Genomic DNA, 15,245 nt, shown 5'->3' with positions numbered 1-15,245 from the left:
CTTATTTATTTATTTTTTTATCATACAATGTCATAGAAACAAAAATTTAATTAAAGTTAAATTAAAAATGGAGAAAAAGATCCCATATTGAGTGCACTTGATCAATAATTTCCAGCTGTTACATCTCAATAATAATAATAATATTAACTAATCCACTATTTAGTTTGATTTAACGTCCATTAAGATATTTGCATGGATTCCAGCACTGCCTATCCCCTTTAAGAATGTGATTAGATGTATAATAATAGCAAATCATTATTAGTCAATGGATTCTCAACAGTAGATTATATAGTGGCAAATGTTGTTAATAGTGGATTAGTGCCCGGAGACGATTGAATAAGGTAACTTGTGAAACGTGTTACAATTGGTCTATAAAAGCAAACATAATAGTAGTTTTTGCTCAGCTTTTGAAGAAATCATAACTTATGTTGAGGAGAGAGGGGAAGGAGAGAATGTTTGGGAACTGTCGTCGGTAAAAAATGATTTTTTGTGGGGCCCACATGAGAGAGAAAGTGGAAAAGAGATGCGCAATTCCGTACGTGAACTGCACAGACCGCGTCCAACCGGGCGCATGCAGTGCACGCGCCAACTGACGCGTTAATTGCTCTATTTTTTTGTTTTGTTTTATTTTTTTGTTTTTTTGTTTTTTTTTTGTTTTTTGTTGTTTTTTTTTTCATTAGACGTGCTTTTTTTTTTCTCCCTCTCTCTCCTAGTCGGCACCTCAAAAACCACCAAAAAATCATTGCTATTGAGGTTGCCCTAAGTTTTTGCATACTTTTTTTTTTTTTGTCTTTAGTAGGATTTGAATCTTTCAAACCCTACACCCTACAACTGCAAGCAAAGTATTAATTAGAATCAAGCGTTTGCAATTACGCCAAAAGTTATATAGCTAGTAGCGCAGCAAATGTGTAACTTTTTATATTTGCGTAGAAGTCAGCGTCACGTTTCGATAGCAAGATTCTGCACTCGGCCCACCAAGTCTCCGCTCAACCCGAACGAAACTTATGAATTTATTTTGAATTGGTTGACCAGTTGAGTTGTGTATCAGGACACTACATGTGCAAATATGGAAGCTTATAAGACAATCATTTGTGAAAAATAATAATGATTTAAATATGTAGATATTTAATTGGTTGAATTAATAATTAAGACCGTTGGTCATATGTAAGTACAATATTATCCAGAAATTAAGCCCTACTTCGCTCATCACTGCCTCTCGAGGGTTATCCCTGGAGTTAGGCACATGCACATACATTATTGATGACAGATCTATTTTTCTACTTAATTTGGCTCCAAATCTTGTCCTAAACGATGTGATTTAACCTTAATTGATGGAAATGAAGTGATTTAAAACATGATGCTTGGGATAAGGATGAATTGAGAGAATAAGCTAAGTATCCAAACGGGGTTAGTTCTTTTGCTTAAAACTTAGCATAACATCCCATTAGTTTGCGAGCAATAGTTATGCTATGCAATCATGGTGCACACAGTTGCAAAACGACGTCGTTTTGATAAAATACGCGCGTCCCATTTAAAAAAAAAAAAAAAACAGTTTTGATTCCCCTCAACAGCATTATTGTGGATATATAGTTATGAATTATTGTGGATATATAGTTATGAATTTGTGGATATACAGTTATGAATTTATGGATATTTAGTTCATTCATTGTGGATGTTTAGTTCATTCATTGTGGATATTTAGTTCATTCATTCTGGATTTTGTGTTATTCATTCACTGTGGATATATAGTTATGAATTTGTGGATATAGTTATGAACTTGTGGATATATAGTTATGAATTTGTGGATATATAATTCAAATTATGCACACAAAAATGTTATTGTAGGGAATCGAACCTGAATTTTTTTTTTAAAAAAAAAAGTGGGACACGCATTTTTAGTCAAAACGACGTCGTTTTTGCAACCGTGTGCACCATACATGGTACACACGGTTGCATAGCATAATTTGCGGTTTGCGAGGCCCGATCAAAGATTTTGTAGTCTAATAGTATAAATTTTAGTTTTTAAATTTGAAGCTGTAGATTTATTTATTTATTTCTACAGATCTAATAAAAATCAATAAAGTTAGGCCCTAACGGATACTAAAAAATGTTGGTGTAATTGTTTATTGAAATGAATAGTTTATATTGTTTTGATTTTAGTATTTTTTTTTCTACTTTACCCTTTATTATATCAATTACTTTTCCTAAATGCCCCTACATTTATCCGTGTAAATTTTAGTAACAGAATATTTCGTTAATTATTTATTATTCTTTTTTTGAAAACCAATCTGCAGATTGTATTAATGAATCAAAGTTGTAATAGCGCCAGGGGGAGATAAAATCCCAGTACATAGCATGATCCTGAGTAAAAGCTAAGGAAGCTAAAGTGTGAGCATGTAAATTAACCTGTCTATAGAGACATAATTTAACAAAATACGACTAAATAAAGACATAAGTGTTCTGCATTGGTCAATTGTGACCCCAACATATACGAATGAATTGGTGAGTCTTGTTGCCGCATAGTAGTACTTAGTACCATGCAATCCGTGAGTAGACATACTGATGTGTCGTTCCTTCCTAGCAGCCAGGACAGTGCCTCCTTATATGTCTATGCCTCCGCCATAAATGGTGAGAAAGAGCCCTCTGGTGAAATTAGTACAATACCGTACGTGGCCTCTCCAGTGTCCCGACGAAAACCTGCGTCCACATAGCATCTGAGGCTGCTGCCGTTCATATCCGTTCCGGTGGGTGGCGCCGGAGACGGCGGTGCCTGGCGGTGTTGCGCAGCGCCCACCGCCGTACGCCTGCAAAGATACAGCAGCCACTCTCCCGACATCGGCTGGCCGCATCATAGACCCCGTCCACACGGCTGAGTTGCGGCTCCTCCAAATATGGTACAACACGGCTACCAATAACCGGGTTTGCTCCTCCGTTAAGACCGCCAAAGCCCCCATTAGCCATGTTGAAAAAGAATCTGTAATAATATTAGTGATAGGCGATTGTGTTATATTCCAAACAAGTGTAGAATATTCATAGAGCACTAAAGCATGTAACACATCTTCATGATCTAAAGCAAACATTGGGCATGTTGGGTCCACCTCTACCCTCTTTATAATCAAATTAGTGGTAGTGAGTAAAATATCACATATGGCTCTCCACAAAAATGTCTTCCACTTGGGAGGGACCTTTAATTTCCACATCAAAACCCATTTATCAAACACCGCTAGGTTACTCTCATAATACCCCACAATACGCCTATAGGCGTTCTTCAGTGTGTATGTCCCTTTTGGGTCACTCATCCAATACCATAAGTCCTCGTAGTCAGGACCAATAGGAATCATACTTATCCGGTTCACATCTTCAGGAATAAATAGAACACATAAAATATGTGGATCCCATGTATCTGTTTGTAAATCAATCAACCTGGCCACTCGTGCTTCTCTTAACTCTTCTGGCATATCTGTTTGAATTAAGGGGCTAGGATTATCCGATAACCACGGATGTCCCCATATTAAAGTCGTCTGCCCATTTCCAATTATTTATTATTCTTTACTTACTCATTATATTGATTTTCATAAGAAAGGTGTTACGTTCGAACCACATCCCAATCAAAACTGACATAATTATTAAACATATACTATGAATATGTTAGAGTGTATTGAAAGAATACAATATAAAATTTAACATGAGTTTTGGTCAATAAATTAGAACACCTAATTTAGGGGAAAGAAGATTTGGTTCTATTTTTTAAGGTGCATTGCGCCAATGCACTAAATTTATAGTGAAGCACACTAGGTGACTATATCAAATGAAGAATTCATTTTTTACAGGTGTGGCAACAAGAAGAAGCATGAATCGCGCCAATTAATAGAGTTTTGTATTGCAAAAAATATGCTTAGTTACTATCCAGTGAGGGTGCTTCCCTCTAAAACTGTTATTGTACCAGTTAATCTAATATTTCTGCCCCAGGCCATAATTATGCATTCTTGAAATATTTACTTTTTTTTTTATTTATTGATATGTATCATCTAACAAGAGTTCTTAACAAACTTGTGAATTGTATAAGCAATATGAAACGGGAGATCTCTAACACTCTTCTGATTAGTTACCTTCTCAACAGCCACTCTCGAGTCCCTCTCAAGCATTACATCACGACAGTTTTTGCTCCAAACATGTTTCATCAAATAGTAGATCTAATTTCATATGTACTATAAAACATTTTGTATGCCTCTTTTTTCCTGTCCTTCATATTCATTTTCTATAGTGAGGGAGAGGAGGGGGGTGGGTGTATTGACTAGGACGTTACACAGACAGGTCTGACCATTCTGCCTTATATGATATATATATATCTCACTACTCAATAAAACTGAGATGAGCATTTACAGGCATTTGGCTACAAGCTTCTGGCTTTCTTTTGAGTATAGGATTGCATAAAACACCAATTGGTCTCTCTACCACCTCCAACCCCCCCCCCCCCCCCCAACACCCACCTACCCACAGAAACTGCCGTTCAAAATGCATGACAGATATATATCCATAATGGTCAAGCCCATCGCATACAATTTTTCTAATGCAGCTTAAATCTTATGTGTAATTTGTAAAATATTACAAATAAATGAAATTTATTCAGTTTACACTTTCAAATATGACTACGAGTGAAATTTATTCAGTTTACACTTATAAATAATGGCTACGAATTTCTATCATCACGGGAAAAAACAAATACTTCATCCAAAATGACAAATTACTGTGTGGACCATAACAAAAAATACATTTTTAATATATTAAATGTACATTATTTTTGTATATGTACATTATACAATATAATGTACATTCAGTACAAAAATAATGTACATCCCTGAATATAATGTACATTATTTTTGTACTAAATATACATTACTTTACAATATACAAAATATGATCCATACAACTTATGTGGATCATGGTCCACACAATAATGATTGATCCAAAATGGATATATATATATATATATATATATCACATTTACCCACAAGTAAAAGTGAATCAACATAGAATCATAACCTTTGACAGTGAAAGTAAAAGGTGACAAAATGTAGTCTTTTCACCTCAGAAAAGATAGTGTAGTCACAATACACAAAAACTCACTACTTTCACGGTTTCACCACCCCCCCACTAAAACTCTGCAGGAATTTTGAGCCTCAGATAACATTCATCACCACTGTATTGGAAATTCATTGAAGCAAAAGCCTTGGATTAAATGTGAACTATGCTTGGTATATAGGCCCAACAAGAAGCCCATGACAGGTATACCAAATACAAAGAACTGATGGGCTAGGCCCATTATACAGTCTAGATGAGCTTATGAACTCTTTATTTAACTGACAAGACAAAAAAAAAAAAATAACAGACAGTAAAAAAAATAAAAGAAAACCCAAAGTAATCACTCCTTTTCATCTTTCTCTTCCACTTAAAGGGAGCAGCCTTTCAGAACAGGCCTGGATGAACAATAGGCATAAGTCCTAATGAACTTCTGGTAGACGATGGAACCGCCAGTTCCAAGGTTTTCACTGCATTTCTCACCGAGCCAGTAGCCGTTCAAGTCGATAGAGCAAACGGATTCGAGTAGGTTACCAGAAACATCACTGTGGACAGCGATGGAGAATTCCTTTGGCATGAAACAGGCCAACACTCTCTTGATCAAGAGCGCCAGGTTCGCAGTTTTCAGGTCATATCCAACAGCTTCAAAGCTAGCATAACTAAATCCATCTTCAGGAGTAACGTGGATGGTAGAATGCGCGGGTCCTTCAATAGAATTCATGGAATACCCGCAAGGGTCAAACTCAAAATCGCATATGTCAGAGCGAGGGAGGATCTTCCTAATGCCGGATTTAACGGTCATGAGGGCTGCAGAGCTAGATCCATGCTTGTAAAAGACAGAAGCCTTCTCCTTATCCAAACCAGTCATGCACATTTCCAGAGTGTAAACAGGGTTCTTGGCCGGGATAGTTTCATCCGAAGCAAAGTAAACGTGCCATTTCTGTGATATGGCAGGACTGCCCAAAATATAAGCCTTGCTTCCCGATCTAAGCTTTCCGAAATAGCCATCCAGTGCAGCAACTTCTTCTGAGAAGCAACGGTGAGGAGATGGCTGAGCCCCTGGGAAAATGAAGCACCCACGGGTGTATCTAACAGTTTGTACTTTCAGAGAAAGGGAACCCGCCAACTTCAGGATGTTCGGGATTGCTCGAAGCAATTTGGTTGTCCCACAGGTTTTGATAATTATCTTGTGAGCATAAACGAAGAGGCTTGATTCAGAGAGGACATAGGAGTCCACATACTTATTTGACAGTGCAGAAACTATTGTGCACTCAGCAGGTTCCAGGAATTCATCCAACTGTGCTTTGGAAAGAGCTCGAAGGCCCTTCCAATTCGGATCATCAGCAAAGACGCCATGCTTACAAAATGAAATTTCAAGCCTCTTCTCGTAACCTTCAAATCCAATAGCAGAGACTGGCAAGGCCATTTCTAAAATGCAGTTGTTTGCAACAAGACACAGTTTCACCGAAGACCAAGTAGAAAGACACCCAAAAAAACAGAAAACAAGAAAGTAGCACGAGAAAGAAGAAAAGGAATGCGGGTTGGAAAATAAAAAATAAAAGGGAAAAATCGAAAAAGAGAATGGCTTTAGTAGCACCACGTCAAGAGACGTGATCACAACACCAGTCTAGAAATATCAGGATGGTTTGCGAGCGCACTGCAGAGAAGGATCAAACAGAAAAATCAATATCAAACCGAAAAACAAAATCAAGTGTCATTGATCAAGTAAACCCAGACACTTACGTTGGAGTAGGCAGCACATCTGAATTTCTTGATTCCTCCGTGTGGTCGAACGTCTTCAATGCTGTAACCGAGGGGAGCTTCGTAGAACAACGATTTACTACTACTACTACTACTAGATATCTTCTTCCCACCTTTGGATTCCATTAGATCATTCAGTCTACCTGTCAATGTTCATTTCAATTTATTAATCAGGTGTCATTAGATCATCCTCGAAAAATAACAATACAAAATGCTTCTAACAATACATAGTGAAATATAAACAAGACAACAAAATGCTTCTATCAGTTCACATTTACATCATTCATATTAGGGCTATATGCCTACATGTATGTATCATATATTTATTCAAACATCTCATAAACAATACATGATCACCTTATAGTCAAGTCTAATTTCTCAATTCAACCACATAAAAATAAGTCTAATGATGAAATATAATAATCAATAAAAATGAATAGGAATCATTTTAATTCAAAGAAATTTAAAATCAAATCTCAGTAAACTTCAACTATCCAAACTAAAACATCCAACAACCAAATCTAAAGCCCTACAATCATCTTTTTACATACCAAGGCATCAAAAAAATCCTAAAATTGAATAAAATAAAACGATCAAACACCAACCCCTGAGATAAACAAACAGCATTTAAGACAAAGCCAATCCACAAACCAAATAGAGAAGCAGAAACAATACTTACAGAATTAAAATTTGAATGTTTATGGAAAATAATCACTCCCCAAGGCAATTACAGGTGCACCCCAATCAATCTGCAACAACAAAAGATTAAAATCAGAAATTATACCCAAATCCACACGACCCACAAACGCAAGAAACACGCATTTCTCGTAATCAATCACGAATCACAGGAGAGATTAAAGTTCAGGCAGAATCGTGGCAGAGAAAGATGTTATAACAATGATTGAATCAGACAGAGAGTAAATCGGAAACCTAGATAATCAGGGTCGCGGCTTTTGGAATCGCGGAAAGACAAAGGAGAGAAGGCAGCGGGTTTTTCAACTTTGGAGTTTCGAGAAAATATAGAGAGTATCGCGTCAATAAGATTCGTAAATTATATACGGATGCGAGAAATCTTCGGCCCTTCTCTTGTTTGATATTGCAGTTGTGCCCCTTGCCTAGCCGCCATTAGCGCCTACAATGAATTATTGAATTTCTTAATATTATCTCTTTTGTATTGACTTCAATGCCCTCCGGAGATTCCTTATTATCCAACACCATGTCTATGTGCATGTGACGTGGCGGGATAAAAATAAAAGGCAAAATATATTTCATTTAATATACATTAAGTATCTCATGGCTATGTTAAATAAATTTTAATGTGCTATAACTCGAATGCGGAAGCACAATTAAGAATGAATTATAGAATGTGGAAATACAATTAACAATGAATCGTAGGTAAATTAAATCAATCAACTAAACAATTGTCGTAGGTAAATTAAATCAATCAACTAAACAATTGTCATGATCATGGATTTTTCATTAAATAGAAAAGATAGAACTTACTTGTTCTATTGGAGATGTAATCTTAGAGACTTGAAACCGTAAGGATCCCTAGAGTTTTCTTGAGTATTTATAGATGTGATGAGAAATCCTCTTTCAAAAGAAATGGGTAACTAACCAATAAGGTTGGCGTGGTGGTTCAGCACCTTGTCCCTTAAGCATGAGGTTGGGAGTTCGATCCCCACCCATGTGAATGGAGCAAACCATCACTTACTGTGCGTCCCGTAGGGATGGGGGATTAGTCTTCTGGCTATCGGCTGGAGGGATACCTTTGGGTAACTTCTTTTTAGAAATAGATGGGGGATTAGTCTTCTGGCTATTGGCTGGAGGGATACCTTTGGGTAACTTCTTTTTAGAAATAGAAATCCTACCTTTGGGTAACTTCTTTTTAGAAATAGAAATCCTACCTTTGGGTAACTTCTTTTTAGAAATAGAAATCCCTGTAGGAATGTGAAACCTTCTTTTAGGAGACCGATAACCTTTTTTTCCCTGTAGGAATGTGAAACCTTCTTTTAGAAAATCGATAACCTTTTTTTCTATTATACATCTTTTAGGAAACCGATAACCTTTTTTTCTATTATACATCTTTTCTTTTCTATCTACATTTACATCTATCTATCCACATCTACATCTACATTTACAATCTACAATCTACAATTCTAATAATCTACAATTCTAATAAGAGCCAATAATATTAGGCGTTTAACTGCAACAGAAAAAATGTCTTTCTTAAAATGAATGGTTTATATTATTTTGATTTTAGTATTTTTTTTTAATGATTTTCCTTATTTACCCTCTATTATATTATTTTCTTCCCTCAAATAACCTAAATTCCGTTAGAGTTAATTCCATCAAAGGTCCCTTGTCTTTGGTGGCAATTCCAATTTTAGTCCCAGACAATCGATTTTGCCATTTAACATCCTAAATTATTATTTCTTGGACACTTTTAGTCCTTTCGAAAAAAATTTCAGTAAAATCCTATTTTTAGTAATGGCATTTTAGTTTCTTCATATTTTGTTTTTAGGTTTACCGGTTTTCACCGGTTTTATTTATTGATTTGTCATAAACAAATCGGTTCTTCTAATTTTTAGGATTCCATCACACAATTCAAAGATTCAAAAATAAAACGTGTTCATTTAATTAGATGTATTTAATTAGACATCTAATTCTATAAACAAAAAACTTAATATTTCAATTATACTTTTGCATTATTGGTATAGAATTAGATGTCTATAATGCCTTTATTTAAAAAAAAAATATTCATTATAAAAAATTTAAAAGAAATATAATTTCATTAGTTATATTATCTTTATTTTCTACAATTCAAAGATTCATTATTACCTTCAAATTTATTAATTTATTATATTCATTACATTGTCCGGTCTTATTTTTACATTATCTTGTAATTAGATATCAAAGTTATAATACAAAATATGTTATATATATTTAGTTACCAAGTATTTTATATAAATATAATAAATATTAATATTTTGTTCAGTATTTTCACATGATAACCTACGACACACATCTCACAACGCATGAAACATGTAGGAGAAAAACTACCACTGCCAAATATCAATATATGCTTGTAAGATAAAGAGTTAATAGTCCAACTAAGATCTCATCATATACACAACAAGGCAAATCTAAAGCTTCATACACCATAATCTCATTGCACCATGAATCCATCTATACTACCACCAGTAACCCAATTGCACATGACGCACTACCAAAAAAAAAAAAAAAGGGACATGTACTGAAGATGAAGACAATGACAATGCTACCCAAAAGAGAATTAAGAAGAATTAGAGAAATTAAACTAAGAGTAGTATTTATTTAGACTATCGTTTTTAGACTAAGTATTTAGACTAGCGTTATTACAAAGTTGTAAACATTTATTTTAGTGACAATATAATCAATCTCTCATATATTATCTTGCACTTATATACTTTAAATTACAGATTTAAATAAACAAATTCAATATTTATTTATCTATGCATGAACATCTCCGATATAATATTGCATTGATATACTTTGAAATACTTATTTAAAAATAATCATTGGGCATTATTCAATGCGCGCAAAAGATCTAGTAACCCTTATAAACTTAAATTTTAACAGAATGAGAGGGGGAGCATTTCACCGTGAGTACCTTATGGAATTACAACCTTTATTATATAAATCAGTGTTAAGAAATAATTATTTCTAACACGCTAGACTAATCTTAAACTCGTAAAGCCTCTGCATAAATCACTAAAAGAGATAAGTCGCGAGTCGTTATGTCAATTTACAGATTTCCAGCCCGCATGGGTAGTTCAGTTGGTCAAAGAGGGTGAAGTTCGGGAAGAATGACCAGGGATCGAGTCTCACTAGCGGCAGTGTGGGATCAACTTCTCAAAGTGAGAGGGTCTCAACTAGTAAATTAATAACAGTCTGTGCATCTCACTTACTGCGCTTCACTGCTCGACAATAATTGACACTTAGTGTGAAGTTTTTGAAGAGTTTTTTTAGGTGTGACTAGAAAATAGAAGAAGAGAGGGGAAGGGAAATTAAAAGGAAAAAGAAAGGGGGAAAACTAATATATGAAAAGTAAAATTAAATTAAAAATATATACTTGCAGTTTAACGTGCCCAGAGGGCCCCCATTTGGGCGCAGAAAGTGAAGTTAACGCATTATTAGGGAGTTGCTTTTTGTTTTAGTGGGATCCATAAATTTTGAAAAAAAAAAAAAAAAAAAAACTCAACTCCTCCTGCCACACCCCCACTTCTTCTATCTCTTCAATCTCTCTCCTCCACCTATGCACTCCCAGCAAAAATCATGTAAAGTTCTTCTAATGTGGTTGCTCTTAGTATTGTTTCATTTGACTTTGATTTACGAAAAAAATGTAAACTAATCTGATTGTCTGATCTATAGCTGATTTGTGATTTGTTGAGGCCAATAGGCAATTTTATATAGAGTTGTGGTTACTAATCTAATTACATGTCTTGTTTTTATAATTGTTTTTATAATTGGTGTCTAATATTATTTTTATTTATGATAAAATATTATAAATTTATGAAGTGATAATGTTATGCGATTGATTTATTGAATGAATATGCAAAAGAAATAGAAAATAATAATTTTTTTTGTATGTTACTGGCCCTATTACATTGTAGTATCTGTTCATATACTTTCTCAACCTACTGAAACACAAAGAACCAATAACGCCTCCACTGAGGCTCGAACTCATAATCTTCCAAATGAAAATCCAACCCGGGTACCATTAGACCACATAGTCTTGGTAAATAATAGTATTTTTTTAGTTTACGAGTTATTAATAAATAGATAATTCTTTTTTGAAAGTAAACTGCTGTATATATTAATCAATCAAAGCCGAAATAAAGGAGGGCGGGTTATCCTCCCACAACATCGAGTTTGCCTGCGCAGAGGCTGTCTGAGCTAACGAATGAGCTAAAATATTTAAAGAACGAGGAATTTAAATAACAGTGCAGGAAATTAAAAAAGACATCAAATCCCGACATGCTGAAACAGCTAAACCATCATAAGTGCGATCCTCCGTCGCTGAATTGCCAAGTGCGTGACATAAATTCGAACAATCTGACCGTAATTCCACGTCCGTGACTCCACGATCCCTAAGCCAGGACAGTGCCTCCCTACATGCATACGCCTCCGCCATAAAGGGTCCATGACAAAGTGGCAAGGGGCCATTTTTGGCTGCAAAAAAATTTCCATTTGCATCCTGGAGCAAGACACCGTACGCCCCCTGCTGTGTTGTGGCCGAGAAGACTGCATCAAAGAAGCAAAGCAGCCGCGACCCGGACTGCCTAGCGTCGGCAGCTTCCTGCCGTGAGTCGGACTGCCCGACGGTGGCAGTAGCAGCGCAAGGTGCTGCTGTCTCTCCCTTTGGTTCGTGGCCGAGTTCCAAGCCGCCATCGTAGCCATTGCTCGTTCATACACAAGCCGTGGTCTACCCACCTTATACTCCCACACCGCCGTATTCCGTTGCATCCAAATATTGTACATAATGGCCACCATGCAAGAAAATTGTTTCGCATCAATATTTTGGAGCAATAATTCAAGCCACACACCAAAGTCATCATCCACCATACTCTGCACAACAAATCCCGAAATATTCCACACACTTTTAGAAAATTCACATTGTACCAAAGAGTGTAAAACATTTTCAGAGTTTAGAGCACACAAAGGGCATGCTAATGGGATATCTACCCTCCTATTATATAGGTTCATGGTGGTGGGTAATACTCCTCTCACAGCTCTCCACAAGAAAACTTTCCATTTCGGGGGTACTTTGAGGTTCCAAATTTTATTCCAAGATGTGAACCCATTTTGGGTATGTCTATGGTTCCCATTAAATTACGATAGGCAACTTTTACCGTATAAACCCCTTTGGGGTCCCCATGCCAATACCACATATCATCATAGGCTGGGCTAATTGGAATAGCCAAAATCTGCTCCACCTCCACCACCGAAAATAGCTCATTAAGCAACGGTGTGTCCCAGGTAGCTGATGCTGGATCAATTAATCCTGAAACTTTAACTTCCCCAAGGTGAGCAGGCTTTTCTGATAATATTCTTGGCTCAGATCCACGCATCAACCACGGGTCTCCCCAAACTAAAGTTGAGTCTCCATTTCCAATTCTTCGTCTAACATTTCCATTAATGAGTCCCTGGGCAGCCATTATACTTCTCCATGGAAAACTTGGGTTATTCCCCACTGAGGCATTCAAAAAATCTGTATTCGGGTAATACCTTGCCTTAAAAATTCTTGTGACCAGAGAATTGGGATCTGTCAAAAATCTCCAGCCCTGCTTACCCAGCATAGCCACATTAAAAGCTCTCAAATCCTTAAAACCTAGGCCCCCATATTTCTTTGGTACACTCAACTTGTCCCAGGCTAGCCAATGTATTCCCCCTCCATCCCTTCCATTGCGCCACCAAAATCTATTCATAACACGTTCCAGGTTCTTGCATAATGAGTCAGGTAACAAAAACACACTCATAGTAAATGTTGGCATTGCCTGCGCCACTGATTTGAGTAAAATTTCTTTACCCGCCCGAGACAAAAGCTTTTTATTCCAAGAGCCTATTCTTTGCCTCACTTTATCCTCCATATAAGCAAACACTGCCCGCTTATTCCTCCCCACAAAAGCCGGCAGCCCCAAATATTTTCCAAAGTTATGTGCCTGATGAACCCCAAAAACCACCGCCACCACATTTCTCTCCACTTGTTGAGTGTTCTTACTAAAACATATATTCGACTTATTATAATTAATAGTCTGGCCAGAAAGCTTCTCATAATCAGTAAGACATCGTTTAACTGCCTGTGCCTCACCAACATTTGCCTTAAAGAACAGGAGGCTGTCATCCGCAAACAAGAGATGTGAGAGAGCTGGAGCACCTCTCGCCACCCTTAAACCATGAACCTCTCCTCTGTCCTGGGCCTGGTGTAACAATAATGATAACCCCTCTGCACAGATAAGAAACAAGTATGGGGATAGAGGATCTCCCTGACGGAGTCCGCGAGATGGGATTAATTGTCCTCCAAACACACCATTAATCATAATATTATACGAAACAGTAGTGACACATTCCATGATAAGATTTACCCATCCAACCTGGAAGCCTAACGCCAACATCATGTTCTTCAAGAATGTCCATTCCATCTTATCATAGGCCTTTGCCATATCCAGCTTCAATGCTCCCCATCCCACCTTACCCAGCTGTTTCCTATTAAGGAAATGTCCAACCTCGGCAGCTATCAAGATATTATCAGTAATCAACCTGCCAGCAATAAAAGCACTCTGCGATACAGAAATAATATCGCCTAACAGGGGCTTCATACGATTAGCAATTACCTTTGCAATAACCTTGTAAACAACATTACTCAAGGCAATCGGGCGTAGATCCGTGACTATCTCGGGGGACTGTGTTTTCGGGATTAGCACAATATTCGATTCATTAAGCCCAGTTGGCAAAGACCCCGTATTCAGGCACTGCAACACACAACTAGTCACATCTGGACCAACTATGTCCCAAAATTTCTGATAAAATCCCGGATTCATTCCATCCGGTCCCGGAGCTTTGTCTGGGAACATAGCAAATAACGCATCTTTCACCTCTCCTGGGTCAAACGGCCGGTTCAGCCATTCATTATGGGTGTGGGTAACCCGAGTTGGGATAGAGGCAAAAAAGTCCGCTCCATTACTCACATCGGGGTTAGCAGCAAAAATATTATTAAAGTAATTCATCACAACTGCTTTCATAGCTTCACCATCTACCCAACCCCCCAACTCATCTTTAAGGCGTAAAATAGTATTCTTTCGTTTACGGGCAGAAGCATACCTGTGATAGAAGCGAGTGTTCGCATCCGCCCCACGAAGCCAATGTTGCTTCGCCCTCTGCCTCCAGAATACATCTTCTTGCTTCTCCAATCTTACTAGTTCAGACTCAAAAGTCAATGGAAAATAAGGCTATTTTTCAGGAAAATGACTTCCCCTTTTTTTGAGGGGAAGTCATTTTCTAAGCCTCACATCTGCTCTCTACCAACACCACGCTGCCACACCTCTTCTGCACTCTCATCTTCTTTCTAGTTGGTTCTTCTTCATCTTATTGCCATCATCTCGTCGCCGTTCACCACCACCAAAATATGTTTCCTTTTTTTTTTTTTTTCAGTTTTGATTTTTTCTCTCCGATGGCAGATCTGGCGGATCTCAGCCACCGGAGATGGTTTCTGGTTGTGGGAACGAAAACCCACAGCCGGAAGCCTCCTCGCTGCTTTTCGCATCGTTGAGCTTCTGAAGAAGCTCGTCCTTCTTGACTGACAGTGCTTCGTGCCCAATTGCCTAGCCGACCAACCATTGAATGCCTTGGAATTGATGAAAGAG

General features: G+C 37.2%; 2 protein-coding genes across 2 annotated transcripts; both read right to left on the bottom strand.

Annotated features, from left to right (window-relative positions):
* Positions 1-2,600: 2,600 nt before the first annotated feature.
* On the bottom strand, positions 2,601-3,458 carry LOC109146656. Its single transcript, XM_019294309.1, has one exon. The coding sequence runs from the start codon at positions 3,456-3,458 to the stop codon at positions 2,601-2,603; it is 858 nt and encodes a 285-aa protein (XP_019149854.1).
* A 1,722-nt stretch (positions 3,459-5,180) lies between these two features.
* LOC109146800 (S-adenosylmethionine decarboxylase proenzyme-like) lies at positions 5,181-7,877 on the bottom strand. The gene is made up of 4 exons (XM_019294445.1): positions 7,771-7,877; positions 7,520-7,589; positions 6,823-6,983; positions 5,181-6,736 (listed from the first exon to the last, which is right to left on the bottom strand). The coding sequence occupies exon 4, from the start codon at positions 6,503-6,505 to the stop codon at positions 5,450-5,452; it is 1,056 nt and encodes a 351-aa protein (XP_019149990.1). The 5' UTR covers positions 6,506-6,736; positions 6,823-6,983; positions 7,520-7,589; positions 7,771-7,877; the 3' UTR covers positions 5,181-5,449.
* Between the last annotated feature and the right edge of the window lie 7,368 nt (positions 7,878-15,245).

The sequence above is a fragment of the Ipomoea nil genome, unplaced genomic scaffold (genome assembly GCF_001879475.1).
Source record: "Ipomoea nil cultivar Tokyo-kokei standard unplaced genomic scaffold, Asagao_1.1 scaffold1936, whole genome shotgun sequence".
Taxonomy (NCBI): Eukaryota; Viridiplantae; Streptophyta; class Magnoliopsida; order Solanales; family Convolvulaceae; genus Ipomoea; species Ipomoea nil.
Note: the sequence above shows the minus strand (reverse complement) of the source record. Positions and strands in the feature narration are given on the sequence as shown.